This window comes from Microcaecilia unicolor, chromosome 2 (genome assembly GCF_901765095.1).
Source record: "Microcaecilia unicolor chromosome 2, aMicUni1.1, whole genome shotgun sequence".
NCBI classification, from domain to species: domain Eukaryota; kingdom Metazoa; phylum Chordata; class Amphibia; order Gymnophiona; family Siphonopidae; genus Microcaecilia; species Microcaecilia unicolor.
Window position 1 is genome coordinate 122,735,755 of NC_044032.1, and position 17,283 is coordinate 122,753,037.

Here is a 17,283-nt window from a genome sequence, read left to right on the forward strand (position 1 = left end):
TGGATAATTGAAGTCACCCATTATTATCACATTGCCCATTTTGTTCGCGTCTCTGATTTCTTTTATCATTTCTGTGTCTACCTGCTCATCCTGGCGAGGCGGACGGTAGTACACTCCTATCACCGTTTTTTTTCCCTTTTATACATGGAATTTCAACCCACAATGATTCAAAGGTGTGATTTGTGTCCTGCTGAATTTGTAATCTATCTGAGTCAAGGCTCTCGTTAATATACAATGCACCAGTCCGGTCCATCCTATCACTACGATATACTTTGTACCCCGGTATGACAGTGTCCCACTGGTTATCCTCCTTCCACCAGGTCTCAGTAATGCCTATTATATCCAATTTTTCATTTAGTGCAATATATTCCAACTCTCCCATCTTATTTCTTAGACTCCTAGCATTTGCATATAGACATTTCAGAGTATGTTTGTTGTTCTTATTTGCATGATGCTTAGTACCTGACACTATTGATTTGACATCTTTTGTCTGATCTTTAGTTGTATTTAAGGGCACCTGGTCTACCACGGTCTGTTGTGCAACCTCACTATCCAGAAACCCTATCTTCCCTGTTTGTGAGGTATCTTTGCAAGATACCTTTTCCCGAACCATTCGCTTTTGAGCGACTGTCAGCCTTCCCCCCATTTCTAGCTTAAAAGCTGCTCTATCTCCTTTTTAAATGCCGACGCCAGCAGCCTGGTCCCACCCTGGTTAAGGTGGAGCCCATCCTTTCGGAATAGGCTCCCCCTTCCCCAGAATGTTGCCCAGTTCCTAACAAATCTAAAACCCTCCTCCCTGCACCATCGTCTCATCCACGCATTGAGACTCTGGAGCTCTGCCTGTCTCTTGGGCCTTGCACGTGGAACAGGTAGCATTTCAGAAAATGCTACACTACACTATATCAACCAGCTCACCTTTATCTACCTGTTTATTCACACCTTCAAAGAAATGAAGCAAATTGGTGCAGTAGGACTTCCCTTGGCTGAATCCATGCTGACTCTGTCCCATTAAACCATGTTTATCTATGTGTTCTGTAATTTTATTCTTTACAATAGTTTCCACTATTTTGCCAGGCACTGATATCAGGATTGGCAGTCTGTAATTTCCTGGATCATGCCTGGAACCCTTTTGGAAATTGGCATTACATTGGCCACCCTCCAATTATTAAGGTACTATGGACGATTTTAACAACAGTTTACAGATTATGAACAGCAAATCAGCAATTTCATGTTTGAGTTCTTTCAGTACCCTTGTATGCATGCCATCTGGTCCAGGTGATTTACTACTCTTTAATTTGTTGATTTGGCTCAGTACGTCTTCCAGGTTCACCGAGATTTCTTTCAGTTCCTCTGCATCATCACCCATGCTGGCTGTCATTTTCCCTTCGTTCCACTTTTGTAAATACATAGAATGCATCTGGTCTGGGCTTCCAAAATGGTATTTTTAAGCAATGTTCATGCCTGATTTAGGGGGTCTTTTACTAAGCTGCAGTAGCGTTTTTAGGTTGTGGTAGAAATCAGCTGGCGGTAAACACCAAGCTATCCCTTAATGTTCTAATCCTTGCAGTCATTTCTTTTAGCTTCTTTTTAACCATTTTCCTAATTTTATTATAGTTGCTCTTTCGAAAATTAAATGCTGCTACCGTAGATTTTCCTTTGTGGCTTCACTCCAGATAGTAACTCAAACTTGATCATGTTATGATCACTGTTTCCCAGCGGACTGAACACCACTACCTCTTGTACTATGCTCTGCATTCCACTAAGGACTAGATTTAAAATGGCTCCACCTCTTGTCGGTTCCTGAACCAATTTCTCCAAGAAGCAGGTTATCAATAGAAATCAAACAAAATAAAACATGGAAAAGAAAATAAGATGATACCTTTTTTATTGGACATAACTTAATACATTTCTTGATTAGCTTTCGAAGGTTGCCCTTCTTCCTCTCCGATCTGAGGAAGAAGGGCAACCTTCGAAAGCTAATCAAGAAATGTATTAAGTTATGTCCAATAAAAAAGGTATCATCTTATTTTCTTTTCCATGTTTTATTTTGTTTGATTTCTATTGATAACCTTAAGAGTGGACTAACACGGCTACCACACTCCTCTATCTAAGAAGCAGTAATTTATTACATCTAGGAATTTTATCTCCCTGGCACTACCTGATGTAACATTTATTCAGTCTATATTTGGGTAAATGAAATCACCCATTACTATACTGTTGCCCATTTTACCCTCTTTCCTAATTTCTGTAAACATTTCTTCATCTGTTTGTTTTGTCCCTTCACACATGGAATTTCTATCCATAGTAATTCCACGCTGCCGTTTCATGTAGAATGTTTTTTTTTTTGTTTGACTGAATTCCCTCTTTAACATATAGCACAACCTCCCCTCCAATTTTATCCCCTCTATCATTGTGATGTAATTTGTATTCTGATAACACAGTATCCCATTGATATCTTATTCATTTAAAGTTGTGCAGTAACCTTGTGGCTGAAAATAGAGCTCACTTAAATCAAAAATCAAGTGGAGTATGGAAAAATGAAATCGCAAGAATACATACAAAAATAATCTTCACCAAATAAAAATGTCCTAAACAGTGTTTGAAATACACCAATGCTAGTCCCACCATACACAGATCTTATCACAAACTTATTCTTTAGATCCTGAAATTTTATGGAAGGAAAAAGGCCTCACAGAGTTCATAGACCAAGTAGATCTACAGCTAACCAGATCACAGCGATCTTCTCTTTATCATTGGCCAGAAAAAACCTTCCAATTACTTCATTATTCATACAATTTTTTAAAGTAATTTTTTACTGCAATAGTATTTGCTTTATCATTTATTATGTGTTCCTAAAGAACAAAACGGGACTACATTGATGTGCCAAGGTAGTATTGGCTGGGACTGGATCTTTTCGGGGATGAGAGTCCGGAGGTGGATGGCTTCTCACACTCGGGATCCTCCACTGTAAAAACCGTACAACATGTCAAAGACAGCAGTTTTTCACCCCTCCCCCCCCCCACACACACACTGGTGCTACTACTTACTTCCATCGCCAGCGCAACGCTTTCTCATGTCTTCCAAGGGGAGAAAGCACAGAAGGAAAGATAGTGACAGTGAACAAATGTGTACATAGTTTGCTGTTTTTGTTGTGTTCCACTGTTCTAATTTTGCATGATTAATCCAGTTACCTGTTACAATTGGGGGGGGGGGGGTTGGGGGGGGTTCCACTGCTGTAAAGATTTTGCACAACAATAAACATTGTTTGGTTTATTGGGTCTGTGGGTCTTTCCATGAAACGATGGAAAAGTGTGCTGTATTAGCAAGGGAATTCTCTACTATGTAACGACTGCCAAGCTTTTTCAAAGATCACTCTCTTATGCAACAGGTACCAGAATTACACAGTGTCCACTTTAAACAAACTGTTCTGTCCTCTCATGCATGTTGAACTTTATTACACCCCCTTCCCTCCCCCCTCCCTTGATACTACTACTCACCTCCACCACCTCCCTCTCCAGGATGACGCTTTCTCACATCTGCCAAAGGGAGAAAAGCACAGAAGGCAGAGATAGTAAGAGTGAACATACAATGGTTACCTGTTACTGTTTTCTGATTTTTGGGTGCTCCACTGTTCTAATTTTGCATCCCAGTAAACATTATTTGGTTTATTGGGTCTGTTTATATTTTAGAATTTAAACTAACTGTACTGTCCTCTCATGCACAATGAACTTGTATCACATAGCTCCAATGCTGGATGTAGGCAGCTTTTCTTCTGGCCACACCCAAGCAAAGATGTCAACACCATAAGTTGACTAGCACGAAAGCTGTCCTGTCCAGCATTGTACATTTTTCCAGACTACCTTTGGATATGGTTTTGTCACGAAAACATGGTGTATGCTACTTCACCAACTGGCAATTAAAAGGAAAGGAAGCAAAAGGTACATGAAAATCACCCCGGATTATAGAATGGGGATCTGCCAACCAAAACAAGTTCTCAGCTCCCACATACAAATAGAAAGGTGCAATGAGTATGTCCATAATGACTTAATTCTACATACAGCATTGGGAAACTGGCTCACAGATGTCTACTACCCTTTTAACGTTTTGACCCAGAGCTTTCATCTGTATTGCATGCCATAAAATTCAGACTTCCTTGTTAGCCAGACTCCCATATGTCAGCCGATCCCACATGACATGTCCACTCCCTGCACCAGAGAGATGGTGAACACATTCCAGGACAGAGTCTATTCTATTCTATGGCAATACTTACATGTAAATCTTCTCTCTGACATCTTCAGAAGCGATTGCTGGGCGAAGCGGACCACGCACGTGCCGTGCCTTTATGCATGAGCGGGCCTACAAACAGTAGGCGTGTCCTCCCCTCATTCACCGCCAATGAAAAGCTTGTTGTACCTCATGCATCCGCTCTCCCCCCCCCAGTCAGTTGGCACATGCCTTTTTGTGCACAGGGCATAGTTGTAAAACAAGGAAGGGGAATAAAGCTTGAGAAGGAATGATGCCAGAAAGTTCTCCCAGTCGTTCTTCTTCTCTGATGACATTTTTGGGGAAGGATATATGATTTGGGGTAACTTGCTAGCATGATATATTTACAGCAAGCAATATAGACCTCCCCAGCCAAAACTATGACTTTCACCATCTAGAGAATGACACGGGGACGGGGATGGGGATAGGGACAAAGCTTGTTGGGACGGGGTGGGGACAGATACCATGGGATGGGGCGGGGATGGGGACAGAGAACACCGGGAACAGGGACAAACATTTTGTCCCTGTGTCATTTTCTACTTTGAAACCTGTTAATGAACTGGACTGTTATGCAGACAATGATATTTTGTTTTTTTGGAAAAACAAGCAAACATGCTGGCCACAGCTAGCAATATTTGCATAGGGGATCCTGTACATCTTCCAGGAAGACATCTATTGCGGGAAGAATTGTGGAATGATAAGTAGTAGTAGTAAGACAGGAGCGCTAGACTGAATCCCAAGGTTGTTGATGACTTCTTATTCATCCACAGATTAAAAAATCATAACAGTGCTTCATAGGGCATACAGAACGGGATTGTACTTTGTACCTCTGGACATTTTAACAGGGTGGATTAGGATTCCTTGGGGTAGTAGAAATTAGCTATTGTTGGGGTTGGAAGGGTAGAGGGTGGTGGTGAGGAAGGTTATTATAGCTGCTCGTGGTAATTATTGTTTTTTGTTTATAATCTATACATAACAGTTGCACAGCATATTGTTCCGATTTAAATATAAAATCATAATTCTTCGAAGCTTCTGCAGATAAGGACAAAGCCCATGGGGACGGGGTGGGGATGGGGACAAAGTTTCTCTATCACTGCCTGCTTCACAGCACAATCTCCATAGTATATGTATGACAAACCTTCACCATTTTCCCCACAGACTGCTGGAGCTCCTTTGTTGTTGAATATTGTTCTGTGAAAGGGGATGTCTCTGGGCACAATACCACCACCATCCCTGGCCCCCAGAGAGGCAGCAAACATGACAAGAACATCAAAGAATGTGGAAAAAACCCCCAATTTATTTATATAAATGTGACAAGAACATTATTGAAATAAGGAAACCAAAAATGTATAAATATAAACACAACAAGAACATGATGGAATTGAGGAAACAAAAAATGTATTTATATAAACCTCTACTACTACTACTTATCATTTCTATAGTGCTACAAGGCATATGCAGCGCTGTACACCACACATGAAAAAGACAGTCCCTGCTCAAAGAGCTCACAATCTAAATAGGACAAACATACAGACAACTAAGAGGTAAGGTAATTAAAGAAAGGTGGGGATAAAGGGACAGGGCAAGTGAGTAGTGGTTAGGAGTCAAAAGCAACATTAAGGAGGTGGGCTTTTAGTCTGGATTTGAAAATGGCCAAAGATGGGGCTAGACGTACAGGCTCTGGAAGTCTATTCCAGGCGTGAGGTGCAGCGAGATAAAAGGAACGGAGCCTGGAATTAGCAGTAGAGGAGAAGGGGACAGACAAGAGAGATTTATCCACAGAACGGAGTACCCAAGGGGGGGGGGCATAGGGAGAGACAAGAGTGGAGAGGTACTGGGGAGCGGTAGAGTGAATGCACTTATATGTCTGTAAGAGAAGTTTGAATTGAATGCGGAAACGGATAGGGAGCCAGTGAAGTGACTTGAAGAGAGGGCTAATGTGAGCATAGCCACTCTGGCGGAAAATGAGTTGCACAGCAGAGTTTTGGACTGATTGAAGAGGAGAGCAATGGCTAAGTGGGAGACCGGTGAGAAGCAGGTTGCAATAGTCTAGGCGAGAGGTGATAAGAGTGTGGATAAGGGTTCTGACAGAGTGTTCAGAGAGGAAGGGACGGATTTTGCTGATGTTATAGAGAAAGAAACGACAGGTTTTGGCAATCTGCTCCACTCAGCTGGAAGGCCTTTTGTGAAAGCCAAACGCTCATGCTTACATGCACAAGATTAAAAACACACGGGTATAGCAGGAACCAACAACCGCCTATACTATACAGGTCGGCTATGAATCCTGAAAAAAAGAAAGAAGGCAATGCTAAATAAAAATGCACACCCCTTTAGATTACACACACACACATATATAAAAAAAAAAACCCCACCCCTCAGATTACAGTACATCTTTTGGGAGTTGAGCATGATTACCACCAACCTCTAAAGTTCAAAAACAGCACAAGAAGGCAAGGGGACCGCCAATGGGAGCAAGGACAGGCACCTGAGAAAACAAAAAAAGCATTACTTTTAAGCCCCCCCACACAAACGATGAGGCTACTCAAATACATATGTGCATTCACTTACCTCAAACTGGTCTGTGATGCGACAAAAAAGCCAGAAGGAAAGCACTACAAGTGCAGTCAAATGAGGTACAAAGCCAGTGCAAGAAAGACTAGGGCCACCTATAGAACAACAGGGCAGCAAGCTATCTTTTTATGGCATTTTCAGACAGCATGTTTTGTCGTCCTTTACGACAGGGTGCATTTTATGACACACTGACGAGCTGTCCTATGCAAGGATGCTCGCTATGGTGCGCCCCACCTATGCACATGTGCGTTGTTACTGGCTTCTTTTTAGTGCATCAGATTAGTGTGCATGCGCCCTGACTGTTTAGCATATTTTATCACGCTCTTTAGAGGGGGTTAGCGCTACTATAACGCTGCTTATATCTGTATATATTAACTCTGATCATGACTGCGCTATTCCATGCTACTACGGCGGTGGAACGGCAGTATTTTGAGAGCGCTATCCTGAATGGCGCCGGGTTTTGATTATCAGCCCATAAGTTGCCCATAGGAACATATAGGCAACTCTAGCATTTAGCGCATGCTAAAAACGTTAGTGCGGCTTAGTAAACAGGGTCCCAAGTGTGTCTTGGAAAATCAAGTGGCTTGATCAGTGCTATCAACGTTTTTTATAGTTGAGTTTAGTTTGTGAATTCTGTCTATTTTTGGACGTTAGAATATTGATAACAAAATTATATTAATTAGATCAAAATGAAAATAATAATAATTTTACAAAGAAGGAAAAAAGACCACAACAGTCCAGATAATGGTATCTGTCATATCTCATGTCACCAAAATGTTATGAGACTCCATTTTTTTATTGATCTTAAGAAAACCTCCTTCATATTTTTAGTTATACTTGTGCACAGAAAATCTCAAAAATGCACAAAGCAAACTAGTATCAACTTAACCAAAAAGCAAGCACTTAGCTTTAAAGATAAAGTCCCAATGGGGATCTCTGATTCACTAACTCAAGCTTCATCAGGGGAACTAAGGAACCCTTTTACAAAGCAGCGGTAGGGCTGTGCGAGTAGCGAGCGCCAAATCGGCAGTACTGTCGGGGTAGCGTGGGTGCCCAGCGGTAATTCTGAACTTGACACGTGCTGGTTCCTGTGGTAGATAATAGTTTTCTATTTTATTCCGCGGGGTTGTTTCTGGTGCTAATCGGCAGCGCCCCCACATTGGCGCACGCTGCATGATTACTGCATGAGTAGCATGTGAGCCCTTACAGCTAGGTCAATGGCTGGCGATAAGGGCTCAGGTAATAAACAGCCATGCCCTACCTTTCATTTGAGGTCACTGCCATTTACTGCCCCATTGAAAAATGCCTTTTCCCCAGCTGTGGTAAAAAATGGCCCAGCACGCTCCAAAAACACTACCGCAGGTCACTTTTTACAGTAGCTTAGTAACAGGAACCCTAAGTGCCAATGCTTGTGATTCAACAAACAAGCAGACTCATATTATTCAAGTCTTGATGCAGATATTAAGAAAAGGCACTATATGGAATCAAAACACCCAGGTTCTCCCATATGCCTCCATTTTTTTATACCAGCATCAAGACTTGAATAATATGTTGAATTGCGAGCATGGCACTTAGTTCCCCTGATGAAGCTTGATTTAGTGAAACAGAGATCCCCCTCAGGACTTTATCTTTAAAGCTAAGTGCTTGCTGTTTAGTCAAGTTGATAATATTTGTATTTTGCATTTTTTAGATTTTCTGTGTATGTACGTGTATAACTAAAAATATGAAGGAGGTTTTTAAAGACCAATAAAAATGGAGTCTCATAAGATTTTGGTGGCATGAGATATGACAGATACCATTATCTGGACTTGAGGGTTTTTTTTTCCTCCTTTGTAAGATTAATATTGATACAATTATATTAATTATACTTTAGCTTTAGCTATTCTGTTTCATTACAGTTCTTTCTCACTGAAGTTTCCCAGTTTTCTGATTTGAGTATTTTTGGACCTTTACATTTTTGGGTTGGTTCTACATGTTCTGATCACATCTCTTTTCGCTTACTGTAATGGCCCATACGTGGACCCCTCTCAGTGGTTCATAAACAGGCTCCAGGTGCTGTAAAACGCTGCTGTTCAGGTAGCATTCACTCTACGAAATTCACACTGCTGATGCCATTTTGACCATGTTTATATTGGCTACTTGTTCAACAGCAACTATAGTTTAAGATTCTTTGATTGGTCTTCCTGGATCTTAGGGCAAACAGTCATCAGTATCTGGCTCATAGGCTTGCTTGGTAAGAGCCAGGTTGACCTTAATGTTCCAGCCAATTTGGCTGGTGATCCCTATGAGTGAAGCAGGCAAAGATTAGGGTGGAAATATTTTCCATAGTGTCACTGCTGCTCTGGAATGAGCTTCCCATTGATATTCATTTGGAGCTGAACTACTTGCATTCTGGCAAGATGGTAATAGAATGGCATTTTCCTTAGACATGGAGCCTCTGTGGTTAATTATCTGTGTTTAGCTTAGTTTTAGTTACCGCACAGTCTGTACTTTCTATGTATCTGAATTCAAGAAAGTTTGAGACAACAACATAGGATCTCTAAGTGAGAGGAAGGAATAGGCCAAATGGTCTCTCTCTGCTGTCATTTTCTCTGTTTCTATTTTGTTCTTTTTTGTTTGTTTTTTAAATTTATGTAAGCTGCCTTGATCAGGTTGTTGTCGGCTTCAAAAGGCAGTTTCTAATTTTATTAAATAAGTTTAGAAAGAAAGAACCAAAAAAGAAGGCAATGAAACTTCCAAAAAATGAAAGTAACTAACCCTGCTGTGCCTTCTACCAGCTGTCTGTTAATGCTGTTCACAATACAATCTTTAACTGGGAAAATGTCCTCAAAATGAAGCAGATTTCAGGGGTCCTTTTACTAAGCCGCGTAAGCATCTACATGTGCCCAACACATGCCAAAATGGAGTTACCGCTCGACTATCGCGTGGCTTTTGCGGTAATTTCATTTTTGGCACACATCCAATATGCGCATCTGAAAAATGTTTTTATTTTCGGACTCGCACCAAGTGGCATTTGACACGCGTAGTTCATTAACACCCAGATTCTTTACTGCTAGGTCTATGGCTGGCGGTAAGGTCTCAGACCCAAAATGGACGTGTGGCAATTTTGATTTAGCCGCACATCCATTTTTGGCAAAAAAAAGGCGTTTTTTACAGGCGCGCTGAAAAATGAATTGGCGCACGCCCCAAACCCGCACCTACACTACTGCAAGCCATTTTTCAGCACGCCTTTGTAAAAGGACTCCTCAATTTGTAACAGGCTGGTTGCAGTTCTAAAAGTGTCCATAGGGATGTCTGTGATCTCCTACTCTTCCTTCCTTCCTTTTAACAATGCTAGGTTCCCTTTGGACTGCTGCCAGGTTCCCTTAGTATCATTCTTGCACTTATTTCTACAAATGCATGAATATCTTCTCTTTGGTTCCTTTCCTCCTCTGGACACTTTTGTACTCGTGGATCAGATCAGATCAGATTCACAGTGCTTTCTTTTCTCCTTTTCACTCAGTAGGCTACTACCTCTGTATAGACACCTGATACACACTTTTCACCACTCCTGTCACAATCTTTGTTCACGCATGGAATTCCATTCAGGGTCTTCCTTCCGCATGAAAGGCAAAACCAGTGTGAAGCGTGAGAGGGTTGTTCCTTCAGAGTGGGATACTCTTCACTGCACTACTGAATCTCTCAGGAAAAGCAATATATAGTGAAATGCCAGAAGAATCACCACAGTGAGTTATTCTATGACCTGCTAGACCTGCTGCTGGAGTTCAGAGACAGGAGGCCTTCTTCCTCCCTCTCCTGCTACCTTTTCAGCCTAAGAAATAAGAGACTGCCTATTTTCTTTTCCTAGATACAAGCACTCTAATCAAAAAATCATAAGACCTGGTTGACCAACTCCCCATGGCCACTCCAAGAGAAGAGTGTCATAGAAAATGGATCAGTCTACTCACTATATTGACATCCACAGTATGTCCTCTTCTGGGAAAATGGAGCATAGATCTTACTGAGAGTCCATAGGTTCATTTACATATATTATGCTCAACACTTTCCCACAATACAGGGAGAAACTCAGTATATTTATCATTGGTCTAGGGAATTATGAGAGGAGAGAGGAATGAACAAGAGGGAAACTGGATTATGGCAAGTTTGCTATATGGGTCTCTGATACTGATCCTGAGCTCAAGAATGGTTACTGAACCTGAGCTCAAGACTGTAGGGTGGGGGTACAGAAACAGGGGGTAAAGTAAAGAGGGCTCGTAGGTATCTGCTACTAGCACCAGGCTCAGACTTACTGAGGGAAGGAAGAGAAGTTGAAGAGATGTGAGCAAGGGATGCTGTTCAAACATACCATCCCGGAAGCCCAGGCCAAATATATTCTGTGTATTAAAAAAGGAGGAAGGAAGAAATTCTCTGCTCAGTGTGATGTGGCAGCTAAGAAAGCAAATGGAATGTTAGGTATTATTAGACAAGGAATTGAAAACAAAAAAGTGAGGACGTTATATGCCTTTGTATCAGTCCATGGTGCGTCCGCACCTCGAATACTGTATTCAATTCTGGTTGCCGCATCTCAAAAAAGATATAGTGGAATTAGAAAAGGTACACAGAAGGGAGACAAAAATGATAAAGGGGATGGGATGACTTTCCTATGAGGAAAGGCTGAAGTAGCTAGGGCTCTTCAGCTTGGAGGAGAGACGGCTGAGGGGAGATATGATAGAGCTCTATAAAATAATGAGTGGCGTGGAACGGGTAGATGTGAAGCGTGTGGTTTACACTTTCCAAAAATACTAGGACTAGGGGGCATGCGATGAAGCTACAAAGTAGTAAATTTAATACGAATCAGAGAAAATGTTTCTTCACTCAACGTGTAATCAAACTCTGGAATTGGTTGCCAGACAATGTGGTAAAGGCAGTTAGCTTAGCAGGATTTAAAAAGGGTCTGGACAGACTAAAGGTCCATCGAGCCCAGTATCCTGATTCAAACAGTGGTCAATCCAGGTCACAAATACCTGGCAAGATCCCAGAAAAGATCAATACATTTTATGATGCTTATCCCAGAAATAAGCAGTGGATTTTCCCCAAGTCAATTTATTAATGGTCTATGGACTTTTCCTTTAGGAAGCTGTCCAAAGTCCATAGACCATTAATAAATTGACTTGGGGAAAATCCACTGCTTATTTCTGGGATAAGCATCATAAAATGTATTGATCTTTTCTGGGATCTTGCCAGGTATTTGTGACCTGGATTGACCACTGTTTGAATCAGGATACTGGGCTCGATGGACCTTTAGTCTGTCCCAGTGTGGCAATACTTATGTACATATGATAAGCAGCATAACATGTATTGAGTTTTCTGGGATCTTGCCAGGTATTTGTGACCTGGATTGACCACTGTTGGAAACAGGATGCTGGACTTAATGGACCTTTGGTCTGTGTCTGTCCCAGTGTGGCAACACTTATGTATTTAGCAGAAGTGATACAACCATTAGGCAAGACTAGGTGGCTGCTTAGGATTCCAGCTTCTCAAGGGGAGCAGCAGCAATCAAAGCAAAACAATATGTCCATATATTCACAAACTCATCATTTTCAAACCACCCCTTCTCGGTATATGACTTTTGAAATTGATTGACGTATTACACACACACACATATATATATATATATATAAGTATTACACACACACACACGTGTGTAATAAGTCAATTCCAAAAGTCATATACCTAGAAGGGTGGGTGTGTGTGTAATAAGCCAATTTGTTTATATATAGAGAGAGAGTTTCAAGGCAGGATGCACATTGAACTTGGAGACAGATGGTTCAGAAAGGTGTTTTCCCGTAGACTTGATGGATTGGCAGGGCTATCAAGACCCTCAGGGGCATTAATAAAGTTATAAATAGGGTTGAAATCCTGCTTGTTCTCAGAATACTCCAGTCAGAGATAGAAAGGGATTTTGTAAGCGTTTGCAAGAACTTTGGGTTAAGAATTGACAGACTGCTTATCTGGTGTAGAGCCTTGTGGGATAGCTTTATCTGGCACTGGAGCATCTTGAGCAATTGTTCCTGGCTCCAGCAAGCTGAGAAAGGTCATGGCCTTGAATTTCAGAAGGCTGCTGTGGGGTTTTACAATGGAGATTCCTAGCCATTCATGGGAACCCTGCAGACATTGTGAAGAACGAAGATGATCTGAAGGGACTGGTGTGTGTACCTGCTAGCTTCAAAAAGTGTCACTCAGCAGCAGGGCCATAAGTAGCACTTTCCCTGTTGGGCTCCATTCTTCAGCTGTTTTCTCTGTGATCTCTTAGATAATTGGGTGTGCATTCTACTAGCTGCGATTCAATTTTTGTATTTCTTCTGTTGTCAAACAACTGCTTCTTTACCCTGCGTCAGTTTTGATCAGTACAACCCTTTCTAAGTGAACAGGATTCAAGTCACTGTTACATCACATCTGGATTCCTGCAATGTGTTTGCTGGATTACCTCAGTACTTGGTGAAATGTCTACCTGTTCAAAACATGGCCACTGGGATCTTATGTCAAGCTCTATCAGATCACATTTCCCCTTTCTTAGAACATTACCATTGGCTACCAATAAGCTATTAAAGTGCTCATACTTACTCAGCTACAATGGAGTGCTCTTAAATAAGGTGTCATCTTCTTTACTAGTTCCATACAGGCCTTTTCAAGATTTACACTCACCTCAAGGAACTTCCTGTCCCTCCAAACACTACCATAAGCACATCTCGACTCCACACACCACTCAGATTTTTTTCCCTTTCTAGCTTCCTATTTATGGAATTGTCTGTCCTGAAATTAAAAAATTGCTCCTAATTTGTTTTTTTAAATATGGCCTATAAACTTGAGAATGCTACCCTTTGGGCTTTGAGACTCTGGATGGCACCTGTATTTACTGTTTGTTAACTAATGTTTTGTTGAATACTTTCATACCTGATTAATGGAATTCCTGTGTTTTATGAGTCTTTGTTGTTGAATTTGATTTTTGTATTTCTTTGTTTTAGTTTTATTTTGTAAACTGCTTTGATGGCTCTGTATAAAGGCGGAACAGTAAACACAATAAAATCATAACGATATATAGTTGTGTGTAAGCCAAGACTGCTCATGAGAAATATGTTCAAGCAAAATCCACAAATGAGCATATTGTTATATTCTACCCTTGTCTTTGTTACCTCTTGACAAAATCACCAGTGGAAATAAATAGAGAAAAGTTTTTCATCATTTAATGAAATTGAAAATATGTTCAGTACCAAACCAAAGCCATATTCAAGAACGAAATGCAACCTGTATAAGATAATGTCAGTTACGTTCACCAGTATAAACATTCACTGCTCAGTTATGACCTTTCATAAAATACAATCATGGTTAAAAAAAAGTTATAAATATATAAATACAGTAGCTTAATGTCCTATTTATGAAAGGTAACTTGCTTTCTGGATAATACTGGCAGAACACATGTTCTGGATGGGTCCATGACATGGCAAACTGAATATGTATTTTTAGTGTGATACGTACCATATAGAAAGCTCAAGTTTTGACAAATTTGAGAATAACTCCAGTGTACATTTAATACTAAAAGGAAAAAAGTGAACACTTAATGGTGGGCCCTACCCCCTGACGTTCTTAACCCATTAGTGCCCAATGTTACCATATGAATTGACCAAAGCCTCAGTACAGCACAGTTATTTGTACATAGTCTATTATCCATGAAGGACTGCAAATTGCCCCTGCTTATTACTGTTTTCTTAATGACCTTCTGCATGCTAGAATAAAAAGATGGACAGGGACATGCACACCAAAATCAACATTAATTGCCATAAGCTTTCTTCTGCAGTCACCCAGGGGTATTTTTGATCATTTTATCTTGCGTCCTCATTCACTCAGCCTAATTATTACAGAAAGAGTCCATGGCAGAGAGCCATATACCAGATTATTTCAGAATCTTGTAATCATGGGCCCTAAATCCAGCCATGAGGAGTAGTCGTTGCCAGGATGACTGAGACACCTTCCCTCTTCTCCCTCAGGGGATGCGAATGCTACCTCTAGAGCATCTCCAGCCCTGGCTAATACAGTACACCAAGGACCAGGGCTCAGAATCAAATACAGAGCTACTCCATAGCATACAAAGACGAGCCTGCTTAAAGGGATTTTTGCTCTTCTCCCTTTTGTTTTGTTATTAAACAAAGACTTTGTGCTACACTGTGTCTGTCAAACCTTAAGAGGAAAGATGAAAAACAACAACAACAAAGTACAGTTTTTGTGGCTGCCTCTTCATCTCCCCACCCAAAGTACCTAATATTTGTATAAATGAGTTGACTGTACCTTAGAAAAATCTGAGGAATATTAATCTGTGAATCTTATATTAAAAATTATGGCTTTTTAACATTTAAATTTGTTTAAAATAAAGAAAGAAAAAAAAAAAAGGAATGGTCAACAAGAATCCAGACAGAGAAATTAACTTAAAACATGTCTGGTCACCCTATTACATTAGGGAAGTATGACCTTGAAAGCAAATGCATTATATATTATAATAAACCGTACATAAAAGTTCATATGTAGCTGCTATAACCTTCCCATGATGTACTTACAGCAGTAGGGCAACTTTTCTACTGTAGTACATCAAGGAGAAATGTCTCCAATAATTTCTACATTTTTCATTGAGGTTTGCTACTGCATTTAAAATATTTGTGCCACCTTACTACAGACCACTGAACATTCCTAAAGAACTTCATTAACAGTACTGGAAAAAAAATCCTAGTGTGAACTAAACATATGCCGTATTGGACACATCCTGTCATTTAATAGCAATGTCTCTGTGTTCTTAGCTGGACTTCTATTAATCTTATTAATATCCAAGCGTAATTTTTAGATGATGCATGATACTAGTTTACGTACTGCTTAGATGAATTTAGTCATTCTGATATCTAGGTCTTTCACACTACATGCAAGGGAAAAGTGATAGAGACTGCTAAGAAAATGTTTTAATACGGATATTACATATTGTCCACAGTGCTCATAAGCCCTGACAATTAAATAAATCCAATCTCTGAAATTGCTCATAAGATGGAATGGGTCAACACTTCCTCAGCTTTAAGTGGTCTTAAATACAGTAAAAAGTTGAGTGTATATTCCAGATTCACACATTTTGTTGTTCCTACTTCTCACAAATTTACATGTGTCCTATACCCAAGCTCAACTTCCTGTAAGCTCCATTTGTGGGCAGCTGCTTATGCTCCCTAATTAAAAGGGGGTCCAGGGTAGGACAAAATGTCCCAGCCTAAATGGCCATGGGCCTTCAAGAAAAGTCCGCATTTACATATTTTACATATATACACATCTTTTCAAAAGAAACATTGGATATCTACCCATAAAGTTTCATGACCACAGTTGAAGCTTTCAAACATATCTACTACTTTAGGAATTACCCAGCAGCACTACAGTAAGAGAACGGGAAAGAACACAGATACATAGGACAGCTCCTTCCTTACCATCTCAATTGAGTGTTCGCAAAAACATGAAGGTTGACCCTTAGCCCTTCACCTGCTGCTGAGACATCAAGGTCTGCATGCCTAGTAGAACCTGAATTCAGAGCTGTATATGGGCCGCTGCTTCTCCTTGGCAGAAGGCAACCACTTGACTTAAATATTAAGGCCTTAAATATTAAGCCCTTCTCTCAACCCTAGCTTAACACACTTATCTAAATCTATTTTAAAAATATGGATGAAACAGAGTTAGAAATTCCAAAGTACTGTATGTTAACCAACTGAAGCTAAATCAAAGTTCTGCTTTACATTTATATATATAAAAAAAAGTATAACTCTTTCATCTCAGAAATAGCTGAAATACAGAGTTCTTAAGCTGCACTGTGCTGATTCCTTTACCAAGTATTTGAAATTATCAGCACTGTCTTATTCCAAACCATCCATTCCTTAATCTCCATAACCTGCTCAAAAGGTTGTTAGGAGAAGCTGTGATCATTGGCCAGGTTTCTCTTTTCACTACAATATTTTCCACTCAAGTATTGTCCTTCCAAAAGTTCACAGGTAGTTTTATATTTCCCCCATTTTGACCTTGGTATATTTCTACAATTCAGCCAAGTTCATGCTGCCTTCTTGGTGCAGGTACCCTGCAAGTCTTGCAGGTTGCTTTTAGACCTAGGTAAAGAAAAGAAGATAGTAAGATGCAGCTAGGTTTCAAATTCATCATCCATGTTTTGTATACTACGAACTGGGTGCTCTGTTACCATGTAAGTATACATATATATAGTACAACCCATTACAAATTTTGGAAAAACTTCTTATCCTAGCATCACTAACTCTCTTTCTGATGTGAGAATTAAGACTAAGACTGACATCAAAGAAGATCAAAACTTCTTTCAGGATATTTTTCTAAAGCTCTGTAAAGGGAGAAGCATAATGAATGGGAAACCCTGCTGAATGGATAAGTTTA

At 40.3% G+C, this 17,283-nt stretch overlaps 1 protein-coding gene across 1 annotated transcript in view; it reads right to left on the minus strand.

The window, feature by feature from the left end:
• Positions 1-14,997: 14,997 nt before the first annotated feature.
• The window catches only part of HMGCR (3-hydroxy-3-methylglutaryl-CoA reductase), an 87,237-nt gene continuing 84,951 nt past the window's right edge, over positions 14,998-17,283 (minus strand). Inside the window, 1 exon segment of the mRNA XM_030193271.1 lies at positions 14,998-16,988. Coding sequence (XP_030049131.1) covers positions 16,934-16,988 — 55 coding nt within the window. The 3' untranslated portion in view covers positions 14,998-16,933.